Below are 16,790 nucleotides of genomic sequence, written 5' to 3'. Positions count from 1 at the left end.
TACGGTGATACGTTAAGTACCGGATAGATAGGGATATGAGTTAACAATAATGATAAATGTGTATATTTTGACATCACAACTGTGGTTCGAGGGATTACAATTGATAACTTATACATTGGTCAAATAATAACGAATATACTAGCCTCTCTGGCGATAGTCAGCTACCTCGCTAGGCCTTATAACAAGCTTGGTATTCTAATCACATAGTGTTGGATTTCAATGTATCTAATTACCAAACATATACTGTAAAAAAAGAATTTGGAAATATGGAGCAGATCATCAACGCCATGAAAATAATTCAAATAAAACATATATACCTACTTACATCGCGCATGTCTGTATGAGAAGTTTACATTTTGTATAATGCATTTCGATTCGACTTAATTAAAAATGGAAGTTTCCTTTAAATGTTTATTTATTATTGTGTTGTGCATGGTACGAGTAATATGCACACTGTCGGAGAAGCTTCCTCACCCATTATCGGATGAATTCATCGACTTAATCAACACCAAGGCCATCACATGGAAAGCTAAGAGGAACTTTCATAAGGATATTGATTTTTCATATATCAGAAGGTGAAGATTACATAATATATAAATTTATCTTTATCTATCAAATATCATATTATATTTAATTTCTTTATCAAGGTACCTTTTTGTAAAAATTATTGATCACACCATTTTCCGAATTCAAAATTTAAATGAAACCAATTTCTATTAATTATAATATTCTACTAAAATATAGATTATCATTTACGTCTAAATACTGTAAATGCTCCATTACAGATTATAGAATTTATTACACACTTATAAAATAAATCGTACCAATAAACAGAATAAAATGAATAACTTATTACTATCAATCAATATTTAATGAATTATTGTACATCAATCAATCATAAATAACTAAAAAAAATCTTTTAAAATAATCTACGTTTTTAAATTTTCTTTTGTTGTTCAGCAAAACTTTACTTACCCAGAGTATGTCCGGCACAAATGCCCGCTGTCCCCCTTGCTTAGCCACTGGGTCCATACTGTGGGTCTGTAAAAGACCCACGGCCTAATACGAAGACACGTATAGCTCGGCCAATCGCAAAATTAGAATTATTATTCAATAATTAATATTGTCATATAATATTATTCTTGATTTTTTTAAAACATTTTTCAGGTTGATGGGCGTCCTTCCGCCAAAATACGAGATTCCACGGCTCTCTCGTGAACTTCATGTTAATTTACCGGATGCTTTCGATTCACGTACAGCGTGGCCCAACTGTCCCACACTCAACGAAATAAGAGATCAAGTATGTAACGCCATAAGATATTGAGCTTCACGATTTCAATTCAAATTTTATTTATTTTTACATATATACTATAGTGAACATTATGAATTATTAATTTAAGGCGTTCACAACATGACATTAAGAAACAAAGAAATAATAATATTAAAACAATATTACATAATTATATAAAAAAAGAAGTATATCAGTATTATTAAGTTATTAAACTGTAGAAAAATTTAAATACAAAAATTATAAATAAGATACAAGGAAGTAAATCTAATAAGCTAAGTAGACCTTTAGAAATTTATGGAACAGTACCGACCTATTTATACTCATCTCACGCAGGTGGAATATGACAATATACGAAGTGATTTGGTAGAACAGAGTTATTGCCCTCCCAATTGGCATTACCAAATGGCAGGTCAGATTTGCACCTTGGTAGAACAAACAACTGATGCTTTAAGATAGTTTTCAGGGACACACAGGTTAATACTATCAAGAATGGCAGAATTCTCATTTTCACCGCGTATAAGTCAGAAAAAATTCGTGGCCAATAATAAATATCGTCTAGTGTTTAAACTACAGTATGTAAGCATTAGTAAGGAAGCCAGTTGGATAAGTCACGGATAGTATCCATACAACCTCATTTAAAGTAGTCTCAAAAATTTCTTTTGAACTCACTCCGTCATAAGGTCGTATTTCAACTGATGCGGAGCCTAAAAAATCGACCCACTCTCAAACCGGCTTCTAACTAAGGAGATATAGAGAATTTTTTATACCATAACATCCGAAAATACCTGGGAAGTACGCAAGACGAAGCCCAACATTTGTAGTGCCTTTTTACAAATGACAGCCATTCAGCTTATATCAAACGCAATGTCATTACTATATAGTATTCGCGAAAGAACTCTGCCGTGCACCGAATATTGAAATAATAATACTCGCGGGGCTATTTTAGTAAACGACAAAATTTTATCAATATTGATGTCCAGTTGGTTACGGCTGCCCAATGACATTAATATGGACGAAGCATCTGGAAAAAAAATGACAGTCACTTTTTTGTCGGGTCTGCCGAATGGCATAATCTGTGCTAACGCCATTACAATAAAGGTGATATTGCTATAAATTCCCAATGCTTTTTGTCGGGTCTGCCGAATGGTTCGGTTCGAACGGGTTCGCTCAAATGAATATTGACACTAGAAACACTGTTCTAACGCCAATACAATAAAGGTTATATTACTATAAATTCCCGATGCGTGATATCATATAATGGGAATTGCGTGACGTCTACCTATGCATGTGCGAATGTTGCTATGCGCGAATTTACTTGCTAGCTAATGTATTCAGTGCGTTGTCCATTAATAATGTCATTGCGGCTGCCCCAATCTAATATAATATAATGTTGATGACAATCGTCCACGGTGACAACCCCCATGAAAATTTTTAAGTCATCAGCGAACAACAAACACATAGCATTATAAATGAAGATTGCTATATCATTTATAAAAATCGTGAACAACAATGGCTCCAAGTTTGAGCCCAGACGGAAACTAGAAAATGATGGTGGACTTCAGCTGTCTTATCGGAAAGAGATGGCCGTATCGTAATGATATTAAAAATTACGTGTTGCTCGTGAAGCATTGCAGACAGTAATGAACCAATTTTATTAGATTCAATAAGAACATTACTTTATTTTGATATTGGTTGGTATTAAATATTTGATAATAATGACAGCATTATTATCAAATATATTTTGATATACCTACCTATGACTTAAAATTTACGAACATCTACCAGAATTTTATACAAATTATTTACGATATGAGTGATTTTCTAATTTATTTACCTACCTATTTTCTTCTGTCTTTCTCACAGAACTGATAATAAATAGAATACCGATAGGCCATATTCAATACACCGTATGTTGATGCAGGGTTTTTGAATGTGTGAGTGTCCTAAGAAAATGAAGCACGCATTATGCACGTGCAATAGTGTGTGTAATACACCAACATTAAATGAGCGTAAATGCATTAACCGAGAGCAGTTTTCAGTATTCGACGTATAACGTATTCTTGACACGTGTGTAAGTTTAACCCCGATTCTTCCTTACTTGAGTAGGTTACCTGCTATCGCCTTACCCGTTAGATATTTCAGTTCCCACTATTTCTGAGTTCCTTGGTCTTTCTCGTATATTATTTGGACGGGATTTTGATCTCAATACTATACGGCCATATATTACCAATACAGAGTTTTAGAGGTTTACTCAACCCTACAACTGACGCTTTATTGCCTATGGTCATTTGTATAGCATAAACAATAATACGAACAGGAAATTACACGTAATAAATTAGTTGCATTTCGGCTCTTCAACGGCGTTGCCAAATTATGGGCGCAACTCCTTCAACTTAAAATCAATTTTAAAATTACAATGTTAACATATCAACTCAACATAAAAAACTAATGTGACAGTTTTGTATATTGCCGTGTGTATCCAAACTTATTATCTACAATACAAACCCAAGAAATGCAACCACTGTGTATAATTCCTCACTACCCGAAGTACCATATCACGCACACTCAACGCAAACTTCCAGAATAGATAATAATAACATCGAGGCTACAACGGCATCCAATAGAACCCCCGATAGCATCTTAACTCCATAAGTATAAATTTCCGGACACGGCAAACACCAAGTTACCATTTGTTAAATAAATAATATTTTTATTCTAACTAGGGAGGTTGTTCGTCTGGCTGGGCATTTGGAGCTGTAGAAGCAATGACAGACAGAATGTGCATACGCACCAATGGGACAGCTGATTTCTATTTCTCTGCTGAAGATCTGTTAGCATGCTGTGGTTTTGATTGTGGACCCGGTTGCAAGGGAGGATACATATGTAATTACAAACAAACTTTTATTAGTCTTAACGGCCCACATGTCAGTGTACGTCAAAATGGAGCTATTATGCTATTTTCAAAGCATGATCCTGGACATTCCTTAAATGTTGTAGATAATCTATTTACATAATTTTGAAGCCTTATTATCCTTTTTATTTATTTTAAATATTTGATGACTGCGTAAAGTATTTTTATTACATGAAATAGAATTCTTTTAAACCTCTCGCTCTAATGTTATAGAATATAGTCGTATATGGTCACGCGCGTTAACATGATCTTACTGCCTACTTCATTTATCGTTTGTCAATTTATGGCTACGGCCGTATGTTGTAGCTTAACCACTGGGGAATGCCAAAAGAAATGGCGTATTTCAAAAAAACACTACCTTATTCTTAGGTCAATAATTATTATAAAGCAATCATTATTCGTTGGATGTTTATCACACTTGAATGGTCAAAGACATAACTTATAATAAGTATCTTTAGAATTATCTTCAAATGTGTTAATCTTGCCCATTTTTTGAATAATAAAATGCCCAATTCTTGTCAAATTTGGCATCACAGAGATTATCAATATAGTTTTTTATTGTAAATATTTCACTATAATAATGTCGACATAAATTTTACTAATGGTTTTATAAATGCTTTTAAAAATTAATAAATATAAAAAATCTTAACACCACTTCACATGGACGCACTGAAATATGACTATATTCTAAAACATTAGAGCGAAAGGTTTAAAAGAATACTATTTTATGTAATAAAAATACTGTATGCAGTCATCAAATGTTTAAAATAAATATAAAGGATAATTAGGCTTCAAAATTATGTAATTAGATTACCTATATACAACGTTTAAGGAATATCCAGGATCATGCTTTGAAAATAGCATAAAAGCTCCATTTTGACGTAAGCTGAGCATGTACCCCCTTAATGTATGTAGCTACCATATATTTTGCCATAAAACTGCATACCAAAATAAAAACAACTGATTAATTTCGAGTTTCCCGTTGTTCTTTATTTGAAAAATAGCTTAAAATTATGTTTCTATGTTTTTTTGGAAATATAATATTATTACTTATATTCATAGACTAGATCAGGGGATCACAAACTTTTTCATCAAACGGACAATTTTAAATTCAAAAATATTTGGCAGCACGCCCTTTGTAAATATTTTCTGTTTTTAAAAAACATAAAGCAACAAAATAAAAAAAAAATATTGTGCAATCATATATTTTAACTAAACATGCATTATAATTACTCTTATTAATATACTAAAAAATAATATTTAATTTTTTTCACCATGTGATTTATGCAATTGTTTGTTTGAGACTAAATCTTGCAATCTAGTCTCAAATTTTGTGGTGTGAATACGCAAAACAGATGCGATATGTTTGTCTATTATCTGTAATTTTGATGTTAAGTTTGATTAATTAACGCTAAAAATATTTTTTCACAAATATAAATGTACTTCCAAATAAAGAAGCCATTATTTGATGAGCATCTTTGACTATATTTGGATATATCTCAAATAAAAGTCCTCATTCTTGCCAGAGGATATTTAATATTAAACGTAATTTTTAATATTCGATATGAAGAATAAAAAATAATACAGATTTAACATAAATCTTGCGGGGTACATCAAAAAGTCACCCGGGACATAATTGGCCCGCGGGACACACTTTATGAACCCCTGTACTAGATAATGTTTATTTTTCAAACAAATTGAGTCATTAAAAACATTACTTATAATATTATTAATTTGTCTATGTTTTTCTGAAACATTCGATTTCAGATGGAAGATTTCATATTTATTGTAACCCCAGTAAAGGGGTACAAAAATCTAGTTGTAACATCTCATTATTATACCCCGTTTATACGTACTGCTGACAGTACGTATTAACGTGGCCATAACAAGAAAATGCACGTGTAAACACGTATTGTCATGCAAGTTGCAAGATTCCACGCATGAATCAAAATAGTTCGGTAGCTTATGAATTGTCATGCGTCTGATGGAACTTTTCCGATCTGCGCCTGCGCAGTAGAACGACAGTAGTGAACACGCCGGCAAAAAAACGAACTACATCGCGTAGAGACTCATTTTGAGGTTAACCAATTTTTACGACGTGTCAAATAGTAGCATAAAATGAAAACGTCGCGTCTCGCCCACTCTTGAAGAATGAGATTGGAGAGACAGTCAGCACTTTTACGTGAACACAGTTATTGTCACGATAGTTTAAAATACTCATTATTGCTGCAAATAAATCCATGCACGTGTACAGGCTCTATTAGTTTCACATTAGAGATTTTATTCTAAGGTTATGTTAAGATATTTTTTTTCTTGTCAGACGACGCTTGGGAGTTTTGGGCGTCAGACGGTTTGGTTTCTGGAGGCGATTACAATTCTAACCGGGGCTGTCGCCCATACGACATTAAGCCGTGTGAACATCACGTTAATGGCACAAGACCAGAATGCAAGCAAGAAGGTATTTTTTCTGCTAAAATTTACTAATTAATTCGAAGTAATATTTTCACGACAGTTTTATTTATTAATATACTTATTATATACACACTTAATATATTTAATAATTGTATTTTTTTGAGCAGCTCTCTTACCTATTATGTATCACATATTCCATTTTCATTCAGTATTTTTTCAGTTAAAATTTAAAAAAATATATAACATATATGGCGTCGCATATGATAGCAACAGGCTATCCACCAAAATAGGCTCTCGAATGCCGTTTATTACCATATACAAACTAGTCGAGCGTTCACCCAACTGCGTGCGAGTCTGTATACTCGTGTGCCGTCATGTTCAATTATGCTCCATTCAAATAACGGTGATTGAACGTGTTCGTATATTTGGATCAAGTCTAGCATTCCTTGTACGAAAAGAGAAGAATATTTTTCGTATGGTCTTTTTTTTTAAAGTTTGATTTCAAAAACGATATACGTCGTAATTTTTGCATTTTGCCGCTAGATACCCCTAGTAGTTACAGTGCTCGAAACGGATAATTTTACGAACCGGAGCGCTCGATAACTTTCCGAAAATATTATTATATTTATGTAATAATTTTATGTATTATATAAAAATAAGTGTATTAGATTTTTTTATATACCTGCCAAAACCAGACAGTCAAATGGGATAAAAATCTTGTGGCATGCAAGACTAGGGCATAATGTTGTCGGCGCTGCAGATGAAAATAAATTGAGGATAACCTCACGTCATAAAAACATTTTTTAATATGATTCCGATAAGTTTCATATAAACTTTCAAAAAAATATATTTAAAGTGAATGATTTATTACTTTTCATTATTCCACGAACAGAGACTGTGCTCTGGTGCGTTCCGGTCCATTTCGAGTACTAGTAGTAATTTATAATGGCAATGAAAGATGTTAAAATCGTTATGTATCACATAATATATACTTATTATATGACCCAAATCATACGTTCCGTATGCCGTGTGGCTTACAGCCGTATGTGGTTTGGTTGGATGAACAGGGTCTTAGTTATACCTTCTTTAGCTCCCCCTACTCTTCTCGGTCCCTACTTCTTTGCTGCCATGTACATCCACCGAACTTTGAGTTCGTCTATCCAGCGGGTTTAAGGCGAAGTCTTCACTGAGCCTTTTTAAAGAGGCACCTAGCGGAAAAATTCGAAGCTTGCAATTTGAGACATTTTTTTGATATATTTACAATTTCAACTATATTGATGAACACATATGTATCTGAAAACATTAAAAATAAAAATATTTTTTATTTTAAGTCAAAGACGAACTTACAATTGTAAAAAATGTAATAAAATGTGAATTTGTTCTATCGGTCCGCACCCTATTATTACATATATTTTATGGTCATATTTATTATTAAAATTTAGTTTATTAAGTTTTCTAAGCATCGCCTAAGCGATTTTTGACATTTTCATAGTTTTAATATTTTTTATATCTATTTTAAAAAACATCAATTTTTATAAAAAATATAAATGTGTATAACTTGAAATCCTTTTTATTTATATTAATATAAATATTTTATTTATATTTATAAAAATAATTTATTTGATATAAATAAAAAGGATTTCAAGTTATACACATTTATATTTTTTATAAAAATTGATGTTTTTTAAAATAGATATAAAAAATATTAAAACTATGAAAATGTCAAAAATCGCTTAGGCGATGCTTAGAAAACTTAATAAACTAAATTTTAATAATAAATATGACCATAAAATATATGTAATAATAGGGTGCGGACCGATAGAACAAATTCACATTTTATTACATTTTTTACAATTGTAAGTTTGTCTTTGACTTAAAATAAAAAATATTTTTATTTTTAATGTTTTCAGATACATATTTATTCATTAATATAGTTGAAATTGTAAATTATCAAAAAAATGTCTCAAATTGCAAGCTTCGTATTTTTCCGCTAGGTGCCTCTTTAAAAAAGGCTCAGTGAAGACTTCGCCTTAAGGGCGTCCCTGTGGGCGTTTTGTCGTGTCTATTTAAAAAGATTTTGTTTATCTTAATGATAGATATTTTTAATTTATATTATATTATAATTTAAGGGTTAAAAAGTGACATCATAATAATATTATAAACGAAGATTTTATATTATCACCACACATACACATTATTACTACGATGGAAAAACTCTGGTGTATGAATAATTATTTTCTTCAGTGGGTCTATTCTATACCTATCGACCGCTAAAGTGATAAAGTGATAAATATTATCAAACTTAGGGTAGGTTTGTATCAAAATATTAGCACTTATTGTAACAATTACACGAAGTTGGTTTTTATTGTTGCAATAAGTGCTATATTTTAACAGCACCTATCTTATTGCTGTTAAAATAGAGCACTTATTGCAACAATAAACACCAACTTCGTGTAATTGTTACAATAAGTGCTAATATTTTGATACAAACCTACCCTAAGTTTAATACTATTTATCACTTTAGCGTTCGATAAGTATAGAATAGACCCACAGGTCATGCATTTTTGTGTGGAGAGAGGCATTGCGGGGATTTGTGTTACACATTATGATATTGGCAAAAGTATAAAATAATAACACAAAACTTAATTCGATAACTCCCGCACAGAGTTATTATTTATTACAAATTATCATACAAACATCATTACATTATTTTGATTTGAAGGGGCTTTAGATTTGGCTCGGCACTGTGATATTTAGGGTTGATTAATTTTAGGTATCTGGCGTGAGTAACACTGGTTCAATTGACCGGGATTTCACTTTAATTAGGCTGGGATAATATTTGTTTTATTATCTGAATTTTTTTAATTGTCTTATTCTTGTCGAAGTTAGATATCGGGGAAAGGGGCTGGCGGAGATAATTTTACTGTAAATTTGGTCGCTGCATCTCCGAGGTCGAATGTCCAGGTACCCGCTGTGCGAAGGGTTACGATGGTTTTCAGATTTTTAAATGCTCTATGCATATAAATAGAACGTGGCGCGAAATATGTTATGCAAAGATATAACAAGTAATGCTTTTTTTTTCGACCATGTCCGATCCTAATAGGATCATATGGGCCTCCACAGAGTAGAGGTTTGCATTGACAGATTTTGTTTTTTACGAGAAATGGATGTCAGCCACTTGCTCAACCTATTAGGTCCATACCCTGACTCACACACAAATTGAAAAACAATATGTGTACTTGCCAGACCCAGGATTCGAACCTGAGACCCACGGCGTGATAGTCCAACACTTAAGCCGCGCGGCCACCGTGGGTGTCAAATGTAATGCTTATAACGTGTAAGTTCAGTTGGTCCCATCTTCCTCGTAATAACCAAGTTTGACAGTATATATAAGATGCATTAATATAAAATAAAACAAACCTTTCTGCCTCGTTTCCTAACGTGCTGTTCATTACGTCTTGAGAAATGTCTTGAGTCTCTCTCTCCCCATGCCATCGTCCTCATCGATCTTGTGCAGAGTACTCTTCGCGAGATTTTTACTGTCTCTTTCCTGTTCGACCCTCTCGGTATCCAGCTGCTGTATTGCCGCCTCGTTTCTCGCAGTCCGTTGTTGATCCTCTTCCCATTTCAATTTTGTTTCTGTCTCCACTCGTCTTTTCAGCTCGGATATTTTCTCACGTTCGTCTTCCATCACTTGGCAACCTAAACAAGTATTCGACAGGGTCAATGTATGTAGTAGTAAGTAGTTAATAAAATAATACCATCCAATAATACAATAATGTTTAATTAACTATTTCTTTTATTCAAACGAATAATTCACAAGATTTAAGAATATAGCATTATTCAGAATTCTTAAATCTTGTGAATTATTCGTTTGAATAAAAGAAGTAGTTAATTAAAAATTATTAGCAAGTACAAGAAGTTGCTTAAAAAATATTGGAGAAATTCCTAGACGTCGGTTAGTAATCATTTGTAATAGTAAAATATCTACCTACTTTGATTTAATAAACAAAAATCGATTGCCGAAGTAACATGATTTCGAAGAGCGCTGAGTGGTAGGGATTTAATAGCCAATAGCTTAAATATTGTCGTCATTAGTATGTCTTCCGTAGCATAATGGTTGAATGCGACGAGTTTGGGGCGTTTACCCGTTGGAGATGCCGGGTTCGATTCCTGACCGGTTGGCTTACTTTTTTCAAAAAAAGTTTTTTCTATTGGTTGTGATATACTCTCTCAGTTAGTATTTTTCTAAAATATATAAATACAATAATGAATTCATGAAAATTTCAAGTTTCAGGGTACATATCTTGGCAATATCTGTACATTTAATAATTTATGAAATTGACAGCTGCGGGCAATATAAAAACAAATAAACCCTCACTGCAAAATGACTTGCAGATTGTTCAATTATTAGTCTTAGCAACAAAGCACATTGCGAGTGGCCGTGTGATGCACGCGTGGCATAATCGCGTTCGCGAAGTATTTATTTTATTTGTAGGGCAGGGTTGGTCAATTTACCGATGGGAAGTTTCTATTTTACATTAGGTTTTTCGTGCGGAATTGGAGACATTCTTTTGTGAGGGGTTTTTTTTTTTGTATTAATATACATACTTAAATATTATATACGCGTGAAATAGACTTAAAGAGCTTTGTATAAACGAAATGTTACCAATTATTTCTAATAGTTTATTGTGTTTTTTTGTATGGTGATAGAAACTCCGTCGTGCTTTAGAACGTGCGTAGATAACTATAACGTGACATACGAAAACGACAAGCACCATGGCGAACACCCATACCTACTCAAGGTTGATGAAAAACAGATACGACACGAGATATTCACCAACGGACCAGTTGAAGCCGTTTTCACCGTGTTCGAAGACTTCCTCAGCTACTCAACTGGTGTATATCAAAACCTTGTCGGCAAACAGCTGGGTAAGTGTTCATAATACTATTAACTATCTGGAACTACTTCCTAAGGCAGCAAAATATGGTGTGTGACTGTGTGGAATAGGATTTGCTATTAGGTTTTGCTATTTACAAGATAAAAAGAACTTTTTATATTCTTACAACGTTTTTAAATTTTCTGTTGAATCATGTAAACTTGACAATTCTAAGTATTAATAATTTAGGACAAATAACGCAATTGTCAACTAATCATTTTTTTGCTATTTTGCAACAAACAAACAAATATAGAATATTGAAATGTCATTTTGATTTCCATAGTAACGCACGTATATATTAATAATTTAGTTGCTAGGACCACCCCCTTAGCAACTGATAATAGTGGATTGGAATACGGGTTTCTTCCGAAATTACTTACAAAACAGAATTAACTGAAAATGAATTCAATTCTACTTCAATATGGCTAAACGTATTAAAAGAATGCATTGGCATCGTGTTCTGATATATTCGAAATGTTTCAAATGTCTAGCTAGTCGGGAAGTTAGTTAAAAATCGATTGCAAGATTTGTACTGGATAAACAACCACCGGACAAACAAGAATACGAGCTAAGAAAAACGTGGTAAAAATAATGTACCTACTGAAAATTTAAAATCTTAATATTACCTACATAAAAATGGAATAACTTTAGCTTGCCCACTCCACACGCAATTTTGTAACTGTTAAGCTTAGATAATATATATATATATATATAATAATATACACTCGGTAATAAATAAAATGAAAATTTATAAGAGTATCAAAAATGATGTTTCTATGTTACCTACTTGGTGTGTACCTACTAGGGATTCCAATCCCGGGATCCCGAGCTATTTTCGATACCTATGAATCCCGGGATTGATAAACATAATCCCAAAACTTTCGGGATTGTTTTTTTTATCAATTTTTATGGTAAATAAAATAAAAACAAAAATATAACAGAAAAAATACTTTTATTAACAAATAACTACATTAGAAATAAACTGAGTTTGAATAAAGTTTGATTTGTAAATTGCCGATTAATTTTATTTTTTCAATATAAAAATGAGAAATAATGAAAAAAAACAATGCTTTGCACTATTAACAAAGTAATTCTACCATGATCTCATACGTTTTACGGCAGTTTCATATTCGGCTGACTAATTAGGTTTATGAAGCGCCCATAAGTACACCATGATTTGCTTTACTATTTTAAATCTCGCTAACCCATTCATTACGTCTTTACTATCAGAAACAGCAATTTCATATTAAATTCACATTATTATTTATATTACAATATTATTTACTCCATTAAACTTATGTATTTCCAAGATTGAACGTATACAATATTAACAATAAATGTCTTAAATAGTATAAATTATACTAGATTTATTTTTGACTACATTATGTTACATTGGTATCGAAATACATTGAGGCTGTAAGGCTTTACATGAAACCCTTATCTTGGAATTTTAGCAGACAAGAGCGCCCTCGTAACTCGGTCTACCGGAAGAGAGTTATGAGCAAACTGTCAGATTCGGGCGTATCCGTTTCTACTATTGTCTATACTCCAGACATGAGCATAGACAATAGTATGACGGTTGTTGAGTTTGGTAAAACCTCTACAAGATAAAATATATCTAAAAAAATTGGGGCACCCAAGTTGTTTTGCTGGACAATCATAGCATGTCTTCAACTAAGACCGGGCTCATCGATATAGTTGCATAAGATGCTGTTAAAATAGTTCTTCTCTATAATATGTTGTTAGTAGCTGTAAGGCTGCGAGTCAAAGACGCCAGGACGCTTACAAACATCTACGAATTGCTCATTCCTATACCGGCTCGCCGCTCGCCACATCCGAATATCTATACATTTCGAAGGTTACGTGTGATTGTCACTAGGTAGATGTGCGCGGTCTTCATATGCAAGACCGGATCGACGTTTTTGGAAGGTTTGATTTATGGCTGTGCGGCAGACGAGGCGAGTTTAGACGTGAGAGCTGGCTAAGCATGTGTTTCGATGATCTGCTGCCTCCTGACTAGAGTTGGGTATTTCCCGAGAAAATCTCAATCTCGAGATTCGGGATTTTCAGAAATGAGTTCTTGAGAATTCTCGAGATATCGGGAAATTTACAAAAAAACCTGTAAAAATCCTAAAATCAGTGTAAAAACAGACAAATTCCAAAAAAATATGATTTTTTTTATTTATGTAAGAAGACAAACAAAATAAAAGTAGGAAAACAAAATTAATTCAAAACATTACTTATAAACATAGAGTTTCAAAAAAAACAGATTGTCAATCGCTGCATCTGACAATCGCGTACGTTTTTGAGACACAAATTCTGCAAAAATGTTGCATAAATTGCACTCATTTTGAGTCGACGTTGGCCTTATTGTGTTAAAGATCAGTCTTTGAATGTTTTGTGTTTTCTGTCCACTTTTTTCATATATAAAATCGTTTTTTCAATTAATATTTATAATAAAGAAATCCCGTATCCCGAGAAAAGATTCTCGAGATCCGGGATTTCCCGAAATGTTAAAAATTTCAATTCTCAAGATTCGGGATGGAATATCTCGAAAATTTCTCGAAAATTCCGGAAACCCAACTCTACTCCTGACTATGTCGCAACTTGCACGACAATATGTGTTTTATTTACATTTAATTGGCATTGTCGTGACAATACGTACTGCCAGCAATAAATCCATGCACGTGTAAACAGGCTATTATTGAAATAAAACAGTTAAAAATAATTGGAATGCTTACATATTATATAGGTATATGAAAATACCCATTACCAATTTAATATATTATAATAATGTATTTTAATAGAAAGAGTATGTCTGTTTTAAATTTCAGGTGATCATGCGGTCAAAATCTTAGGATGGGGGGTCGAGAATAGCACCATGTATTGGCTCGTTGCGAACTCCTGGAATACCGATTGGGGTGACAAGGGATTCTTCAAAACTCTTCGCGGGGAAAATCACTGCAAAATCGAAGATTTCGTCGTTGCCAGCTTGCCGAAAGACATCGATTATTAATGAAGCATTCAACTATTTAATAACTTAAGCTTAAAATTTCAATTAATGCTCCCACTATAAAATAAATTGTTCGAATGTATCTATTTAAACAGCTATAGAATCAAAAAAATATTTTATAAAATCGATGTTTGATATAATAATAATTAGCGACTTTTTTCATCATAAAATTTAATTAAAGTTTTAAATTAAATCATTAAAAATGTTTTTCTACCTTTTACTTGCCCTCTGAATCCTGTCAACCGGGTGTTTCGCACACCTAACACTCCCGCTTAGCACGTTCCTGATAGCTACAATATCTTAACCTCTCTCTCGTTGTTTATAAAAATATGGTTATTATTTATTCACAACAAAAAAAAAATATTGAATTTAAGAAATATTTCGATCTGAAATAAAAGAGCTGAAAACATAAAGAAAAAGAATTGAAAGTTTTTTTCATAAATATAATCATCATTTTATTCAATGGGACATTGTCAACTGATAACTTATAATAAGTACAATAATTAAATAAAATTATTTAATATTTTAAATAATATAATATTTACTATTACAATCATGGCAATTCGACGCATTATTACGTTAAAAAAATATTAAACATAATAATTTACAGAAAATCTGAATTAAAAATAATTACAAGATAAAAAGAACTTTTTAAATACAACGTTTTTAAATTCTGTTGAACCATATAAACTTAACTTGATTAGCTTAAACGATCAAAAAAATTTGTACTTGACATGTTATATTGATTTCCATAGTAACGTATGTATATATTAATAATTTAGTTGCTAGGACCCCAGACCCTAGCAACCAATAATGGTGTCGAAATAACTTTTCATACAAAACAGAATTAACTGAAAATGAATTCAATTCTATTTAAAGATGGCTAACAGCCGTATTCATACAGTCTTGAACCGCACTCAACGCAGCTAGTGGTTTATCAGCCGAATAAGAAAACTATAAAAAATGCATACGTCATGAACATGCGTACAGGAATGTGCACTAAACTTAAAATGGCGGCGATCTGCGCGATCTGTCAGTGTCACTTTAATATACGTCTAAAATGAGTTCATCACAACAAGCGTTTAGTAGGTTTAGTTCGTCTTGATTGAAGTTAACTGCTCGTCGTCGTAAGGCTATAGATGGATTCATGATGGTAAAAATGCTAAAAGTGTATAGGTACAGATATCGAGGATCGATGGATATGTCAATATTGTCAATGACCCCGCGAAGCTGTATTTCCATATTAGGGAAATGTTTACTGGGTATACTTTATCCTTTTGTGCATTAAGAAGTATAAAATAAATAATTGATATTATATCAAAAAAATATTTAAAGTTCATGATAATTATTCATTTATAATTATTAAATTTATATGGTACCGTTTGCACATTTTTACACCTATTCACAATTTCAAAATTTTAAATTAATTATCGGGGAATCAAAATTTAAAAGTTGGTAACATTAGTCACGGCATGACGCGTATTACGTCAGCGACGTGACGTCACTATTCAACGGACTCTATTTAGGTTTATGCATGCAAATTTGCATTAAATAGCTTGAATGCAGTTTGCTGTTATATGCATACGCCAGTAAAAGTATTAAAAAAATGCATTGGCATCGTGTTCTGATATATTATAAAAGTTTTAAATGCCTAGCTAGTCGGGAAGTTAGTTAAAAATCGATTGCAAGATTTGTACCGGACAAATAAGAATACGAGGTAAGAAAAACGTTGTAAAATGGCAGAACTTTTGAAAGCTGATAGCGACATTTTCGTGTTAGTGATTGTTTTCGCATTTGTTATTACACTGTCATCTATGCATATCTTTAATAAATAATTAGTTTTAAGTTTATTACGTAGAAACTCTATGCACCACGCTCGAATTTTTCTACCTAGAGTTTGTCAAACTGACTATTTTAGTGTAGCGATGTAATAATTAAAACATTAATAAATTTATGGAATGCCATATGAGAATCTAAATAAATCCAGTTTTCATTATATGTCGTACAGGAAAATATTTTGTTGATATTAATAATTATTATGTACCTATTCATGTTTTTCCAAAAAGTATTACAATGTCATTTATTAATATTTAGGTACTGACAGTTTGAAGGATTTTTTGATAGGTATATAATATGCTAATTCAACATAATGTGTGAAGGGGTTCTAGAGAGAAGTAGGCATAATAGGAAAGGTAGTCTGGTCGATAGAATGGCCATCCTTGA

At 32.3% G+C, this 16,790-nt stretch overlaps 1 protein-coding gene across 1 annotated transcript; it reads left to right on the top strand.

The window, feature by feature from the left end:
* Window positions 1–384: 384 nt before the first annotated feature.
* On the top strand, window positions 385–14,762 carry LOC147065729 (cathepsin B-like). Its single transcript, XM_085957289.1, has 6 exons — window positions 385–575; window positions 1,168–1,300; window positions 4,015–4,174; window positions 6,523–6,660; window positions 11,328–11,546; window positions 14,389–14,762. The coding sequence occupies exons 1-6, from the start codon at window positions 391–393 to the stop codon at window positions 14,568–14,570; spliced, it is 1,017 nt and encodes a 338-aa protein (XP_085813415.1). The 5' UTR covers window positions 385–390; the 3' UTR covers window positions 14,571–14,762.
* The last annotated feature ends 2,028 nt before the right edge of the window (window positions 14,763–16,790 follow it).

The sequence above is a fragment of the Rhyacophila brunnea genome, unplaced genomic scaffold, assembly GCF_057557595.1.
Source record: "Rhyacophila brunnea isolate RB1 unplaced genomic scaffold, BYU_Rbru_1.0 scaffold_6, whole genome shotgun sequence".
Taxonomy (NCBI): domain Eukaryota; kingdom Metazoa; phylum Arthropoda; class Insecta; order Trichoptera; family Rhyacophilidae; genus Rhyacophila; species Rhyacophila brunnea.
The sequence above is the reverse complement of the archived record's forward strand: the minus strand, read 5'-3'. Positions and strand labels throughout refer to the sequence as shown.

Bases quoted from the DNA above. Each gene is read 5' to 3' on its own strand.
- LOC147065729 (XM_085957289.1), top strand. From the start codon at position 391: ATGGAAGTTTCCTTTAAATGTTTATTTATTATTGTGTTGTGCATGGTA. The intron at 1,301-4,014 runs GTATGTAACGCC...TATTCTAACTAG, and splicing joins TCAACGAAATAAGAGATCAA to GGAGGTTGTTCGTCTGGCTG. The intron at 6,661-11,327 runs GTATTTTTTCTG...GTATGGTGATAG, and splicing joins ACCAGAATGCAAGCAAGAAG to AAACTCCGTCGTGCTTTAGA.